The sequence below is a fragment of the Haemaphysalis longicornis genome, unplaced genomic scaffold, assembly GCF_048455015.1.
Source record: "Haemaphysalis longicornis isolate Haplotype H1 unplaced genomic scaffold, Haemaphysalis longicornis Haplotype H1 scaffold_9, whole genome shotgun sequence".
NCBI classification, from domain to species: domain Eukaryota; kingdom Metazoa; phylum Arthropoda; class Arachnida; order Ixodida; family Ixodidae; genus Haemaphysalis; species Haemaphysalis longicornis.
In genome coordinates, this window is record NW_027526460.1 from 43622122 (window position 1) to 43638113 (window position 15992).

General features: G+C 46.9%; 1 protein-coding gene across 2 annotated transcripts in view; it reads left to right on the forward strand.

Annotated features, from left to right (window-relative positions):
• The first annotated feature begins 1542 nt into the window (after window positions 1-1542).
• LOC144151892 (longistatin-like) overlaps window positions 1543-15992 on the forward strand; it is a 24540-nt gene continuing 10090 nt past the window's right edge. Inside the window, exons 1-4 of one of the 2 annotated variants that reach the window (XM_077683053.1) lie at window positions 1556-2049; window positions 8056-8142; window positions 9745-9875; window positions 13262-13552. In XM_077683053.1, the coding sequence (XP_077539179.1) occupies window positions 1790-2049; window positions 8056-8142; window positions 9745-9875; window positions 13262-13350 (567 nt within the window). In that variant the 5' untranslated portion in view covers window positions 1556-1789 and the 3' untranslated portion in view covers window positions 13351-13552. Of the gene's footprint in view, window positions 2050-8055; window positions 8143-9744; window positions 9876-13261; window positions 13553-15992 lie in introns of those variants that run through there. The other variant, XM_077683054.1, reaches the window with a different exon arrangement.

Genomic DNA, 15992 nt, shown 5'->3' on the forward strand with positions numbered 1-15992 from the left:
AGGGCCGTGCTTGCAGAGCTGTAGCCTTCGAAAATGGTAAAACTTTTTTTAAAGCCTTTATTTTGCCACAGGGCATAGATGAGAGGGTATGAATTGATGATGGCGAAAGTTGATTAAATGAGCATGGAATGTCCGCTTCGCGGATGAAGCGCTCGGCCGCTAGGCCACTCTTTCCGTGACTGCTGCCCCTGCCGTTCTCAACGACAACCGTCCTCCCAACCCTCCATGTTTAGATAACAAGTGGGATCCAGCTGAACACACAGAGACGGGCCACAGGCTGTTTCCTTTCATCTCCGTGCTACAAAAACGGGTCTCAACGGGCGGCTCTGTCCTCCAAGAACCCGGTTGTACGAAAGTGAGGCCGAAGTCGGCCGAGGAACGACTTCTACGGAACCCATTCCGTTGAGGCCCGTTTTGGCTGTACGGATAGGAGGAGACGGGCGCCCACATGGCTACGCAACGGACCAGCAAGAGTATTCCTAATGATTTCCGACTTACCAGAATGTTACGCAAGGACCATTACAAACGATTCGCGCGCATGCCTCGAATACGGGTTCTAGAAGCCAGCGCAACTACGGGCCTTGCAATACGTATCCAGACGGCAACGCCATTGGTCCCCTCACGGTATCCAGGAGGGCAGGCTGGCTAGACAGGCAGGGGTGGCCAAGCAGTTGTCATTGAGTTACTGGAACAGGTCGTAATTCAGCACGAGCTTTTTTGCTGAAATACAAGCAAAGGCATGCTTAGAGGGATCACTTTTAACACGAAAGTGTTGTATTCCGGGGTCCCCCACGGTCCTATGACGCCATATCCGTCACGGAAATGACACCACCAGAAAAACTTCGATTGTCGTGGCTGCGCCGGGATTCGAGCCACGAACTGTTCCTCCGCAACGGGAGGAACGAAACGCGCTCCAGACTGCGCTATGAACAGACGCGTGAATAGAACGACAAACGCGCCTTATATAATTCATATCAGGTGGTTCTGCCATCTAGGAGAGGCGAAGCGAAGTAGTGCATCATGACGCTAACGAGCGCCGACAGTTGGCGCCTCGATTCCAGCGCCTACGTGTACAGGGACGCGCAGCGTAATCTGAGGACTTACAGATGTCGCGCTCGTGACACGGTCCGCTGCTCCTTTCGCTGCAGCGGACCGTGTGTTCACCAAACAATTCGCTGACATCCCGTTTGGTTTCGTTCGCACGGGTTTGCGAGCGCCTACATGTGGTTTCAGTCGGATTTACGCAATGCTCCGGCGCGTGCGATTCAGTGTCTAACGTTGATGCGTATAACGTTGCCATACCGACGGAATATATAGCGATGTGCAAGTTAATATCGATGCACAATAAAAATTCAACTGCTCATGTGAAGGCACATTTCACTTTCGGTTTTACCGGTTCCTGTGGAAGAGGGAGCAACCACACTTTTGTCAATGTTGATAGCGCAGCTCCGAGCAACAAGGGCAACCATTGTATTACCGTGTTGTGTGAAGCAAAAGCCCACGAGCGTCGCCTGATTCTTGCGGAACGCACCACTCCTATCTGCTTTCTGTCACTTAATCGAAGCTTGCAGAGCCAGCCTGAGCGGACGTGGCCGCAGCGTACGATTACAGCCCCCCTCTGCCCGAACGCAGCTGTTTCACAAAACTGCGTTTGACAGGAGATTCCGCAGGGAATACACAGCGCCGCAAACCAAGAGTGAATTACGACCAGGCGGTATAAATATAGATAAAACAAATGGTGCTTCCAAAAGAGCAAAGCTGTGGTTCGGCTTGGATGCGTGGCTGTTGAATGCACACGTGTCCCTATCCCAGTTCACCTGTGGCTTGTGCGTGCTGTGCCGCTCTTGTTCTCGCCGTGGATTCGGTTGGACGTACCGGCGGACTCCCCGTGCTTCATACGATCATGTTCAGAGCACTGTGTCTAGCCACCGTTCTGCTCATCGTGACGGGTCACGATCACGGACATTCCCATGAAAACCCTTACACTTCTTCGAAAGGAGCCGAGTTTCGCAAGAAGTGGGACGCTGCGGACATAATACGAGACGTAGAGTGAGTACACCGAAGCTAGCCTGCGTTTGTGCCTTACGAACCATGCGTTTTAGCCCCGCAATAAGTACCCGTACAAAGGGGCTCCCTTTTTCCTAAAACTATGTTTTCTATCCAACAGGCGAGGTTTTTAATCGTTGATGGAACTGAAGTGTGTATTTTTTGTGACATATGGTTGGGTTTCGCGACCCGAAGAAACTGGCAGTTTAAAAAACATACTTCCAATAATCTTCCTGCAGTTGTTATGCAGCCCGATTTGTGTTAGATACGCACGTGGACCCTTGCATTTATTAAAAAAAAATATTAGCCAGCGATGACTGCAGTTGCACGCGTCCTGTAGCGCGAGATATGCTTGGCGTGGTACGAGCATTAAACTATAGACCATGGATGGAAGAGACGTCTCGAGATAACGAAAGCCTGACGCAAACTTTCGCATGGTCCAGAACAATCATTAGTGAAGTGATTCTTGAAACAGCGGTGCGCGGCCGCCCGGGCCGCTCGCAATTGCCGGTTGACCTTTTGACGCTGCTCCAGTAGGATTTCCTTTTCTGAAGCAGCGCATCAAAACATTTAAAACCCCCAAAATGGGAATTGTTAGAGCGCCTTAGCGACTCTGGTGTACACTCAGCCCTTTAAATTCAGCTTCACCGTTATACACAAATACGCTGCTGGAAAGGTGTTTTGTCAGGAGCAATATACGGAGACTTGTATCAAGGTAGAAAGGCCCCGGAGAAGTTTATTAGGTATTGCTGCAATACCCCATGTATCGGCGGCCCATGAAGCGTTGTACACAGAGCCCCGTTATAGTTGGCTTCACTAGCATACACAAATGCATTGCTGGGGAGACATTCTCCGGAGCATTATAAATATTACTGTACGAAATGGTGAAGGGTTTAGCGCTGCCTGTCAATACGTACCCTCAACCAGAACACGAAAATGAAAGAATATGGATAGTGGAGATAAAATAATGTTGGTATTTAAATTTTGATAAAAAATGTCGCTGTTGGTATATTTGAAAGGAAACATTTTTTATCTGTGTTACTGTAATAGAGCCACGCGAAAATTCCAGTTGCACGGAAAGAAACTGTGCTAGTTGTGCGTTATGGTTCATATTTTCGTGTTTGCGTTTCATTTGTCCCTGAGTGAACATAAGACAACACGTATCCCTATGAAACGCAATACTCCGTGCCCCTTTAAAGGTGGCTTCATAGCACGCAACAGAAGCCGTGCCCCTAAACATAACAAATGTTTAGAGGCAATTTAAGTGGGGGTGTAGGAAAATGGGAAGGTCGTCGGGTCTTTTATTTATAGCATTTGCGCATGCGGCCAAAGTGTGACACATCCAGCGTTACAGAAGGACAGACGGATGTCCTCGTTGAGTCTTCACGGGTAGTGCTTAAGCGCTTAGAAAAAACAATCTCTAAATATGGTATCTTGTAGGAGTGATGATGGCGTTGGCGCCATCGGTTCACTATACGGTTCTATGCCCGTGTTGGTTTCTGTTGGGCATTACTCAAAGAAAGGTTGCTTCTAAGGATCTACTTCAAAATTTCATTTGAATATATATTTGGCTTGAGGTGAAAAGAAATGAACTTGAACTGGCCATGTCGTGAGAAGAAATGACCACCTGTGGATCACCAGGGTAACAGAATGGATGCCAAAGGTCGCGGGTTCGATTCCCGGCCGCGGCGGTCGCTTTTCTGATGGAGGCGAAAAGCAAAAACGCCCGTGTGTACGAGATTTCGGCGCACGATAAAGATCCCCAGGTGGTCAAAATTAATCCGGAGCCCTCCACTACGGCGCGCCTCATCGCCTGCGTTGCGTCGGCGCGTTAAACCTTACAATCAATCAATCAATCAATCAGAATGGATGCCAAGGACGGTTCTAGAAGAGAGGCAGGGCCAATAACGTGATAGAGGGATGGACTCAAGCAGCGCAGGACAGAGGCGGTTAAAGGTCAGTGGGAGAGGCCTTTGTCCTGCAGTGGGCCTGAGTAGGCTGTTGCTGTTGTTGTTGTTGTTGTTGTTGTTGTTGTTGTTAATAATGATGATGACGATGAGGTTCGGACAGCGACATTTCTTTGAGAATTTCGTAAACCACGGGAAGTGTGATAATGAACCCTTCAACAAGATGGGGGGCGAGAAAGCAAGCAACCAAGTCGGCATTCCTGGAATGTGGCGCACACGCCGATTCAGTCCGTTTTTGGACAATCCCCAGCCTCGGTATGAATCCGGGGAAATTTTGTCCCCACCAGGTGACCCTCTAGAATCTAGCGAGAGAATGGCTTTGCCATTTCTGATCACTCCGAGGCATGGATGCGTGTAATGCATTAACAAGTGGGAAGGGGGTCTGAACAGCCATCGTACGCTTGGTAACGCTGCGTTTTCAAGTTACGGCGATGTTTCGAAGAAAAAATAACGTTTTATTCTTCCTCCAATATATATTAAACTGACTAAACTTGCATAGGAAGCACCCCGCAAGTTATCGGAAAGCATTGTATGCGAGCGGTTATGAGTTCCGCTTCGGGAGCAGTATATACCCTGTGGTTGCGTATACTGGCGATTGAATTTCATTTTTTTAGGTTCCAACTAAACGTTACCACGCATGCGCACACCAAAAGACGATCACGGGTAGAGCATAGCAGGAGCACCTCTTGCCGAATAGTTTTGTCTGCACCGTAAGCTGTTATGGGGGAATACTATTTCAGCTGTTCATCATGTCCGCCTCACTATTATCGTCATTGATCACGTTGCTCGTGAGAAGGCATTAATAATAACATTTTTGATAATTTTAATGATAATTTATTATCATTTATGACCGCTGCGGATGATTTGCCGTCTAGGTGAAATGAGGTTAATAAATGTTTGCTGCTTCAGTCATACGTATAGGTTTTACACGGCAGTCATTTTCCTAACCAATAAAGCAGTTGAGTTTGCTTTGACCATTACCCGTAGCATTTTAAAAGCGCTGTTAAAAAAAGCTTGCCGTTCGTCGCCGTGACGTGCACTTGCTACACGTTAACTACCTTCGTTAGAATCTCGGAAATACTATTTTTGTTAGCAAAAACGATTATGCATGTAAAAAACAGTTGCCACGCATCACTTCTATGCATTTTTTGCCTTTTTTTAGAAAAAAGAGGGTGCTTTATCACGCTCCAGGGGTTCTAGGCAGATTTGGTCACAGTACGAAGCCTAACTTTATTGGACGTTCTACGTGGGGCATGTTAAATGGAAATACGTTGGACTTCACACATGTTATGCGGATCGATAAAAAGGAAACAAGATTCTTTTGTTTTTCCGCTTCTCTGCTCTCTGAGGTAAGTCAATGCTGAAAGCGTTGCTCGGAGCTTCGACAGGTTTTTGATGCATGACGACGTGATCCATTCCGGTTCTCGCGTGGGTGGGCATGTACAGTGAAATCTCGATATAACGAACTTCAGGGGACCGTGGAAAATTGCTCGTTATTCTGAAAGGTTGTTATATTGAAAATTGCAAAATTTAAGAAAACAAATGCTATTTCAATGCCTAAAACGACCTACGTGTACAGAAGTGCATCATTTGAGTCATTTTTCACAAAAATGCACTAGTGATCATGAAGCAATGCACGTTTATTTCAAGTAGTTGGCGATTTTCTTCTGGTGCGAGTAGCAGAAGCTCCCTAGCACGAAGGACTCCCACTCTTCCACATTCTTGTGGAGTTAATCATTGGCCATGTGGTTTTTCCCAAGAAATGTGCGGAGTTTTCGTATACTGTCCAGCCCATCCGCAGTCGTCACGTGCTCATCGTAGTCTTCGAGTGGTGCTGCGGCACCCTCAGAGGCATAGTCGTTCATGCCGTCCTCACTGCCTTCTTCATCCTGAACGCTCACACTCTGGACAATGTCCTCTGTTGTCAGCTCCACTGATGTCCATGAAGATCCAGCACGCCACCTGAGCAGCGGCGGAACGTAGAAAAATTTGTGGTGGGGCACGAATAGCGCGGCCGCGGCTTTCTGGACGGAGGAGGCCACCCATGCTTCATTTTTTTCTCTTCTCACCTTTTTTCTCCCTCTTGCATCGGCTCGCGCATTCTGCGGAGCAAGTTGCAAGCCTCTTCTCCGCTGCGCTTTGCCGTCTCGTCTACTAGCACACTGCTCCGGTTGCCGCGATTGTTTAACGGAAATCTAAGAATCTCCGGCCGTGAAAATATGAGTTCGTAGTACTAAGGCGTTGTTAACATGGCACGGAATATAAATAAAACGATTGTTATTTTCAAAAGTTCGCTATTCTGAAGTACGTAGTAGTGAAATAATTTTACCTTAATCTATAAGCACTCGGCGTACGATTTTTTAAATGCTCGTTAATCTGAAAAGTTTGTTAATGTGGTGTTCGTTGTACCGAGATTTGACTGCACACCGTAAAATAATTTACACTTTTTTTCCCTATGACTAACACCTTTACACCTTATCAAAAACAAAATAAACCCCCATTGAAAGTGTGTACTGAACCATAAACCACCCTTTAAAGGGGTGTATTCTTGTGTTTTTGCTAGGGTGTAAGGGTGTTGTAAACAAAAAGCGCCCTTAAGGGTGTTTTCCTTTGGTTTTGGTAAAGTGTATGGGTGTAAAATGATTTACACACTAAAGGGTGTAGATCATTTTACAGTGTACAAGCGGATAGGGACGCTACGACCAACGGGAGGCGCGGGATCACTGTACGAACACATTAATCGCACAGCCCGTTGGTGCTTCCAAGTTCCAACACCGATTTGCAAAGTGGTCCATCAGCTCTAAGTGCGCACGTTGAAATGTAAAGCGCGAGCCCCCTTTGAAGCCAGGGGCTGTAAAACAGTAAATTTTCACACGCTTCATTTATTATTGTTTGAACCCACCGGCATGTCCTTCTTAGATACACTGTGCAACACTTCCGATGAACGCTTCGCTTCTGGAAGCACTGCGAAGATATAGTTATCGCCAGCACAGAGGACCACTGCGTGATTTGCTCGTCGCAGCTGATACGCCTCCCATTTCTGCTTTGCTTTTGTGGCTTTCTTTTAGATGCGACGCATCTCTTGCTCTCAGGTATGTCCCTCCGTTGTCGCGGCGTCCGCACGCTCACTGCACATGTGCAACTCTCCTCCGTTCTTCTCTCCGACAGCTGTGCGCAGCGCTCTCGCTCCGTCTCATTATCATAACAACAGCTGGTGTGCGCGCGCTTCGCCTACGTTCGCGTCTGCTCCGGCGCGCAAGCTTGCGCATGCGCGCGACTCTCCCCCCGGCTCCTCTCCTTTCAAAAGCGGGAATATAAACGGGGGAGTGCACGGCGCCGGATCAGTCAATCGCTCGCTCTCGCCCTTGACTTGACTTTGCTTGACGATACCTCCGTGCTTGACTTGAAGAAGAAGATCTTCCGATGAAGACGTGATGGAAGCGACAGTCCATTCATCGAGTGGACTGACGCAATCCAATACCAGCGATGGGTGGCCAGTGCCGCTAAAACACGTGTACTCTCTTATGTCGCGTATGCATGTGCATGAAAAGTAAAATTACGCCCATCTTGCCGCGTATGAGAACACCCGCATGTGATGGAAATGCATCATACGCGTTCACAACACGTTTCACGCGATTTAGAGAATCAACCCAATGGAAACGCCAATTGAACCCCCCCCCCCCCCCCTTCGATGCGTCGCATCACATCAGGGTTCCCTCGCGGGAAGATGGGCGTAATTTTTGATAGTGGGTACCAAATATGTTCGTTGCTTCGATTGCAGGAAAGCCGGACAATAGCGGCTACCTCGCTGTAAGGATGTAATTCGAGCGGTCGAAGAACGCCAAGACCGGGAAAGAGAGAAAAATCTCATGAGAAAGATTCCAAGTTTTCTAATGGGCATATGTACTTTGCGACCCGCTAATCTAAGTACTGTATGTGTTGGATGACTACGTTCTGCGAGCATTTAGGATTTCAAAAAAAAAAAAAAAGTTGAAATAAGTGTTGCAGGGCCCCTTTAACTCGATGTCCTTGTTTCACGCAGGCACATCAAGGAGGATCTCTCTACTCTCATACACCTGCAAAAGACCGGGGAGATGACAAAAGAGGAGATAACGTTTTACTACTTCCGGTACGTCTCTGACCACAGGGATGGCAGTGCGTTGTATATGGTGTTTGTTGTCGTTGTAGTGTCGCCAGACTTCGGCATGCAGTACCAATGCTATGGCCGACATTTCATAAAAGATAGCCTGCCCTTTATTTTTCGGCCGACTAAATTTAAAATGCAACACTAGCATACATACAGTATTTTTGTTAAACCTGGGCGGCGTCAAAAAAGCGATGCGGCTCTTTTAGGAATTCGGTAAAAGTGTAATAATACAGGGAACATCTCCCGCTGCCCACCCCCCAACAGGCGCACGTAATTTTCCAACAACCAAACTGTTTTTATGCCATGGTAGTTGTCAACATTGTTGAACAAGGACAACACATTCCGCAAATATGAGGCAGAAAGTCAATACACAAGGGATATTTGCAGCGTTCCTTTACGGATGCTTAATTTTTGAGATACTACGTCCGCTGCTACTAATACTACGTCCGGTACTACGTCCGCTGCGGAAAAAAATATCAATACGTCACCTGTTGTCGCCCGCGCCACCTTCGGACGGCATTTTAAGAAATCAAACGGCAGCAGTTATGAAAGGTTCCACTACATAGGTTCCACGATCCGCTTGGAACGCACGTGAAGGAAATGTGGTTCTATAAACGTTGAAGTAGGGCGCCTCAATTCACGCGCGTCTCCGCCGTACGGCAGCGCTGGCATAGAGGCGCCCGGCCTGGAGCAGTAGAACGCGGTAAATTTAAATTGATTTGAGCAAACCTATAGCGTGTTTATCTTTGGAGAAGTGCGACGGGAGAGGAACAGCATAAGAGGTGAGCGCGAAAGCGAAAGGAGGAATTTACTTGGCAAATGTGAATGAAAGACTGTCGTCTTTCGTCGACATTTGCAACGACAGGAGCCAATACGCGGCGAATTTTTTCGTGTACGTGTGGCACGTCTATAAAAAAGGGGCTTTGATTATTTCTTACAAAACGTACAGCAACTTTACATTTGATTTCTATTGGCTAGTTGCAAAAAAAAAAAAAACAATGTGTATCACATTAATCCGCATCTTTATTGTTGGTTCCATTGGAAAACAATAGCCTTGCTTTTTCTAGCTAGAGAAAGTAGCTAAAACGCTTGCCGAACAATTTTGTTGCTGTATAAGTATGCTAGCCGCGTTATTGAGGAAGAGTGCCAGGGTAGGTCCCACATTAAGTAATGCTCCAATTGAAGGTATTTTACATTCGACGACGCCAAGCTGGAGGATGAAAGATTGAGATGGAATTCTTCTATCGATGAAAATACTGTGCCTTTTTTTCCGGTAGCAATATTAGAATGCTCACAGCTACGAGGCTAGAATCATGGTTTCTATAGTGCACCACTCAATGAAAGCCTTGTGCTGTTGGTGGGCGCTCCCAAACAAACAAACAAACAAACAAACACACAAACAAACACACAAACAGACAGACAGACAGACAGACAGACAGACAGACAGACAGACAGACAGACAGACAGACAGACAGACAGACAGACAGACAGACAAACAAACAAACAAACAGACGGGCAAACAAACAATTAAACAAACAAATAAATAAATTCCCGTAACGGCGTGCCGTGCTCATTTCGTTCCAGCATGCACGACTTCGACGACAACGAGTTGCTGGACGGGATAGAGATGCTCGCCGCCATGCAGCACTCGTTGGAGCACGTACAGGCCGTCGAGAACGTGGGTCTCACGGAGCAACCCCTGGAGAGGGTTATAGGTAAGGGACGGGCGTATAGCTCGGGAAGGAAAAAATTTCCCCGCATTTCCCCGAGGGGAAGAATGTGAAACTGCGAATGCAGGAGTTGAATTTGCGCGGTTCGGTAATGTTCGCGAAAGAGAGATCACACACACACACAACTACAAAGAAAGAAAGATGCATTTATTCACAGACACCTATTTGTGTTGTCGTTGTACTTGATTGCTAGAGCGGATCTCAGCTTTGAAATTTCGTGTCAGTACTCCTTAAGCGGGTGCATTAGCCCTTCTCACGCCCGATTCTTGGCCAATCGCCCTAAGTGGGTATGTGGTGCGGACGGACGGACGGCGGTAGACGCGTGATTCAGATTACTTGGCCAATCGCCCTAAGTGGGTATGTGGTGCGGACGGACGGACGGCGGTGGACGCGTGATTCAGGGTCGCTTAAGAAGTGCATTCGCACTTAAAACGATGGTACTGCCTCCAGTGGCACCAAAGTAGCCTGCAGCCGTGACCATTCATCGCAAACTGTGCTTGGATGTCGGAACCAATTCTCTTGTTATTTGCGCCTCCATTTTAATATCCGTGCGGGTGGAGTAGTGGTGGCGGGGAACATCTCTTCACCCCTCCGCGCATTCTGAACTATCACATCTCATTTTCCCCGCCCACAGCGCAGCCGTCTCCCGTCGTAGACGTGCTTCAGTGGGCCCCCACCGCTCAGAGGTGGTCTGCTTGTATCAGGCTCTGTGCTCCTGCATCTTCTCCAGTGCGAAACCAAGATATCATCATCGTCGTCGTCGTCGTCGTCGTCATGATCATCATCATCATAAGCCTGGTTGCACCCACTGCTGGGCGAAAGCCTCTCCCAAAGATCTCCAGTCACGTCTATCGAGTGCTAGTTGAGTCCATGCTTTCCCCTCAAATTTTCGCAGCTCATCTCTCTATCGAGTTCTCGGCCAACCGCGACTGCGTTTATGGTCTATTGGCAGGCAATCTGTTAAACGAATGGTCCACCTGTTGTGCCCCATGCGCATGACGTGACCCGTCCATGCCCATTTCCTTCGGTAATTTGAACTAGAATGTCTTCCGCCCTAGTCTGTTCCCTAATCCACGCGGCTAGCTTCCTCTCCGTCAGCGTGACCCCTAGAATTCTCCTTTCTATAGCCTTAGTGTGAACCCAAGTTTCGGCTCCGTACGTCATTACTGGAAGAACGCACTGATTAAATACCAGCTTTTTGAGGGACGCAGGAAGCTTGCTAGTTAGGATATTTGAATTCTTACCGAAAGCAGTCCACCCCATGCTAATTCTGCGGGTAATTTCCTTTTTATGGTTCGGATGAACAGATATGATTTGCCCAAGATAGACGTACTCGCCTACTGATTCGAACTCTTCGTTACCTACCTTAAATTTTCGTGTCCTGCATGCGGATTGAACATTACCTTCGATATTTTGTGTGTGTCCGCGTTTCTTAAGATGCAAGAAATTCAGACATACCCAACTGTAATGTCACATTTGCTCCAACCACCCGCACATTTTACCCAAACTCCTGACACTCAGATAGAGAAGTGAGCGCAGCGGCTCATCATAGAGGCACCCGCGGTATACTGTCTCCTGTCCTCAATTATCATGCGAAGTGGCGTGCAGAGGATTTCGTTTCGGAGGGGACCTAACACTGAAAAGAAGGGGGGGGGGGGAGGGGGGGGGGGAGAGAACATGAAAATTAGGAAAGTAAGTAAAAAAACAAAGAATAAGTACATCCAAAATTAAAAGAAGTTCAGAGTGTATTGGGAGTACTCTACTTAACCTTCCACTCGGGTTATACGTTCTCGCTTCTCGTCGCGGGCATTGCAAAGCGACCGATGTTTAGAGCAGACGTCGAGTTCGCGCAAGTGTAATGGGTGACCATCTTGCTACAGGGCGTAGTTATCAGTAGATGTAAGTCGACAATAGTCACGATCGTTGCCCTTGTTTCCTCCCGCTCCGCGCAAACGTAAAAAATCCCCCCTCCCCCCCCCCCCCCCCCCCCCCCCCCCCACACACACACACCACACTAGTGACGCCAGCGACCATGCGAATACAACCGGAAAGGTTACGAAATGTTTTTACTCAAGGAACATGCATTCTGTTATGATGGGAATAACCTGCCCAAAATCATAGTAAATGAACACATATCCTCAGCAGTCAAACAGTTAGTCTCAGACCATGTCACTCCTTTCATGTCTCTCTCTCTCTCTCTCTCTCTCTATATATATATATATATATATATATATATATATATATATATATATATATATATAGAAATAAGGGTTGGCAGTCGAGAAAACCTCAGAAAGCAAAGGGGAGGATGTGGTAGATCATTGAAACAGATTAAGAATTTGGAAAGAAAGAAAGAAAGTGAAGAAAAAATGCCCGCCAGGTGGGATCCGAACCCACGACCTCCAGAATACCGGTCTGGTGCGATAACCACTACGCTACCGGCGGGGCGATTTTCCCATTCACTTTCTGGGGTATTTATGTTAGGTATGTTTGTTTCCTGTGCTTGGGGGTGGTAGCCAGCGCCACTCGGACTAATCGGGGTGAAGGGGACCTTCTTTTTAACCCCCGGGTCGTGACTCGAGTGTGTACGACATGTCCAGAGTGGTCGACCAGCTTTGAACCCTCTTAAGCTCCCTTTGGCAACAAGACTGCCAGAACAGAGGCCCTCGCTATGCATGTAGCGAATCAGAATAGGAAATGAGGGGCTCGTTGAAAACGTTCAACGAGCCCCTCATTTCCTATTCTGATTATATATATATATATATATATATATATATATATATATATATATATATATATATATATATATATATATATATATAAGTTACTGTTTTAACATAAACATGTTGCACATGTGTCCCTGTACCATGTATCCCTCAAGAGGCCTAAGTGTACAATATAGAATGATGACGATCATGATCATGGACAAGAATAGTGCGATATACTGTAATGTAAATACGGGCCGACCAAAATTCGTGTCATTCGATCAGCAGAATGTCAAGTGCGCACGTCTAATTGTTAGACCGCTTCTTTGCCTTGACCTTGTTCGCAGCATATCGCTCCATTAAAATTTATGGAGGGCCGAAATCCTCTGTCATCAGCTTTTCCGTGAAAAGACTAAGCCAGGTGCGGTCGTTTCGTGTGGTTAGGGTGATACTTTTCTTGCAAGCGCGCCAATAATCGTTCACCACGGTACTAGCATGTACATGAGCCGCACGCAGTTGCAGCAAATTTTGTGTGCTCTTACAGACGAAAAACTGTGCCGTGCTGCTCGTGTTAGCAGCTGCTTCTATAGAGATCAAGAAATTTGAACGTGTTAACTTTGCTGAAAATGTTTGTAATTTCTTTTTCCCCTTTTGCTTTTCTTTCAGAGATTGTTGACTCAGCAATGATGCTGGATACCAACTTAGATGGCTACATTTCTTACCCCGAGTTGAGAGTTACTAACACGGTGTCCTAGCCTTAAAGAAACCCTGCCGGAATTTCCAAAATCTATACCGTCCCCGCCGGGGGCCTCCTTTTTGTTGTTGTTGTTGTTGTTATTGCTGCTGTTCGGAAGTAAATAAAATTCATCAGGGCACCCAATGCTGCTCATGTGATTTGAAGGCAATAGTATTAATGTATGTGCTTGGATAATTACAAAAAAACCTCCTGTACTGCCACATCATGTCTGCGTCTCTTTATTCGTCTTTTGGCGCAAGTTACTTGACAAAATTGTCTGTAACCACCCTGCTAAAATCCCTGTATTGCAGTATAAATAAATAAATAAATAAATAAATAAATAAATAAATAAATAAATAAATAAATAAAACTAGTGTCACTTCACGCCACAGCTACCCAAAAACTCGGAGTTCTCCGGGGTCGGGGTGCACCTGCTCTGCTCAAATGGCGTCACGTTCACTCATCACGTGATATGACGTCACCGACGCATAGGCTATCTTTTGCTCCGCCGCTTTCAACGTGCTGATGTAACGCGGTGGTCGCGCACTTGGCTTTTTCTCTGGAGACCCGCGTTCGATTCCCGTGCGGACCCCTATGTACTTTATTTTCTCTTCAATCTAAATGATTTACTTAATCGAAACTAGGCCTTATTCACGCACGTAGGCCTGAATTCTGACTATTATATGTCTTCTTAGCAATGCATCTGCCTTTAGAGGTGAAGACGACTTTAAGTGGATTAGAATAAGCTTGGTCCTTGTAACTGGCTTTTCCACGTAGGATGTTGCACGGAGGCAGCGGGGTTAGAGCTTCACTTTATATGCTCCTCGCCGCAGCCGCCGCCTCTTTCCCGAGTCGTGTATACTCCTCCCCACACGTGACGTCTCTCTCCCCCTGACATTGTGCAATACCACGTGCTCTTCGGCGGCCACTTTTGCGGTGCACGAAAGCCCGCGCGTGATTGGCGGGCCGCGCTATAATGAAATTTCACTGTTTCTACCCACGAATCGTGTGTGAATATCGGAAATACCCATTACAGCTAAACCCCAACATAGTAAGAACACGTCTTAATACGAAGAACGGTTTGTTTCGTACTTTGTAGCTGCAACGGCTTGAGTCACCGCCAACGGGCCCCGCGCTGCAGGCGCATGTCGTGACATGATTGAGGAGGCTAGGCTCTGCCGTAAAGCACAGGAGCACTGCGCAAAATTTGCAGAACGTGCGAACAGTGTAGCGGTGCGCTAAATCGTAACAACTGCCGCTTTGTTTTCTGATGTGTGGTGCATGTGCTGGTTCCCGCTGCAGCATTAGAGAACGCTGAGTCGTCATAAGAGCATATCAAAAGTACTTAAGTAGGGCCTACGCATTTTGAATACTTATCTAGGAACTCTGAGCACTGAATCTCGCAAATAAGCTAGAAAGGATGAGTTGCGTACGATGTTCAGATCGATGCTCTCTACTTATGTGTTACAAACTTGTGCGGGATGCAGCTTGAAATTCTTAGGAGGTGTCTACATGATAAAATATATGAATTACTGGAAAAAAGTTTTTTAATGCACTAAAACACCAAACAGATGATTTCCAGACGATTTCTAGAACCAGCACTGCTGCCACTAACAAGCGGAGTGTAGCAAATGACAGTGGCGCAAGTCCCAAAGCTGACGTCAGGAGCCGGGGTGCGCCAATCAAACATCTCACCGCCAGCGCTCTGGCGTTCTTTCAGAGCGCGTCGCCGCCGGACATCATGTTTCGCGCCTCCCGGAATACAGCCCCCTACTTCTCACGCTTCCGCCATACTTTCCTCCGCCGCTTTCCTGCGCTCTACTTGTCGATCTTCAGTGTCCTCGTCGTTCGCTCGCTTACAACGAAGCCGACGGCGAGGGATGACGCGAAACCACGGGAGCGAGCGCTTAAGAGCTGCGCAGTAAAAAACCAAGAAAAAAAGTTTCAGAAGTGTTCAGAAGAAATTGAACTTAGGTCTTATGCTTAGAAGTGGTTGCGCACCACCGATTGATCCAATCATGGCAGGTGAATGGCAGGCATTCAGGAGAGCGGCAACGTTCTGTAATTTGCCATCTTGCGGCGTCCACTGAAACCTCCAGGGTTGTAAGGCACTTCTCCAAAAGATGGCTGGAGAACAGCAGCGGAAATTTTCTACCACGCGCGGGTGCCGTGTGTAGATCATTAGTATGACAAGCGAATGATACTGCGATGCGAAATGGCGCCCGAAAACACTGTCGTCTTCCACGCTCAAAGGCGAAGCTGAAGCGTCCTCCAGATTTTTATGCCTTCCTATTATGAGGAACTGGTAACGTGTGATTTCACCTTGTTCACAAACTGGAAAATCGTCTGGAGAAAATGCTATTCTATTGATGATGCCATCACAGTCTTCAATGCGTATGTCACGGCACTTGACAGTTCCTACTTCTCTGATGGGATCAAAAAGGTTATTTCGGTAGACCAAGCGTGTAGCCTTCAACGGAGACTGTTCCGTGTTCAGAAATAAAGTGCCTTGCTTTTTTTCTGGCAAAGGTGTTGAACTTGTAATTGTTAAAATACTTGTCAAACAAACTCAGTATTCAGCTTCCTAACCAATGTACGTGTGTACACACAACACACACATACACGCATTATATATATATATATATATATATATATATATAT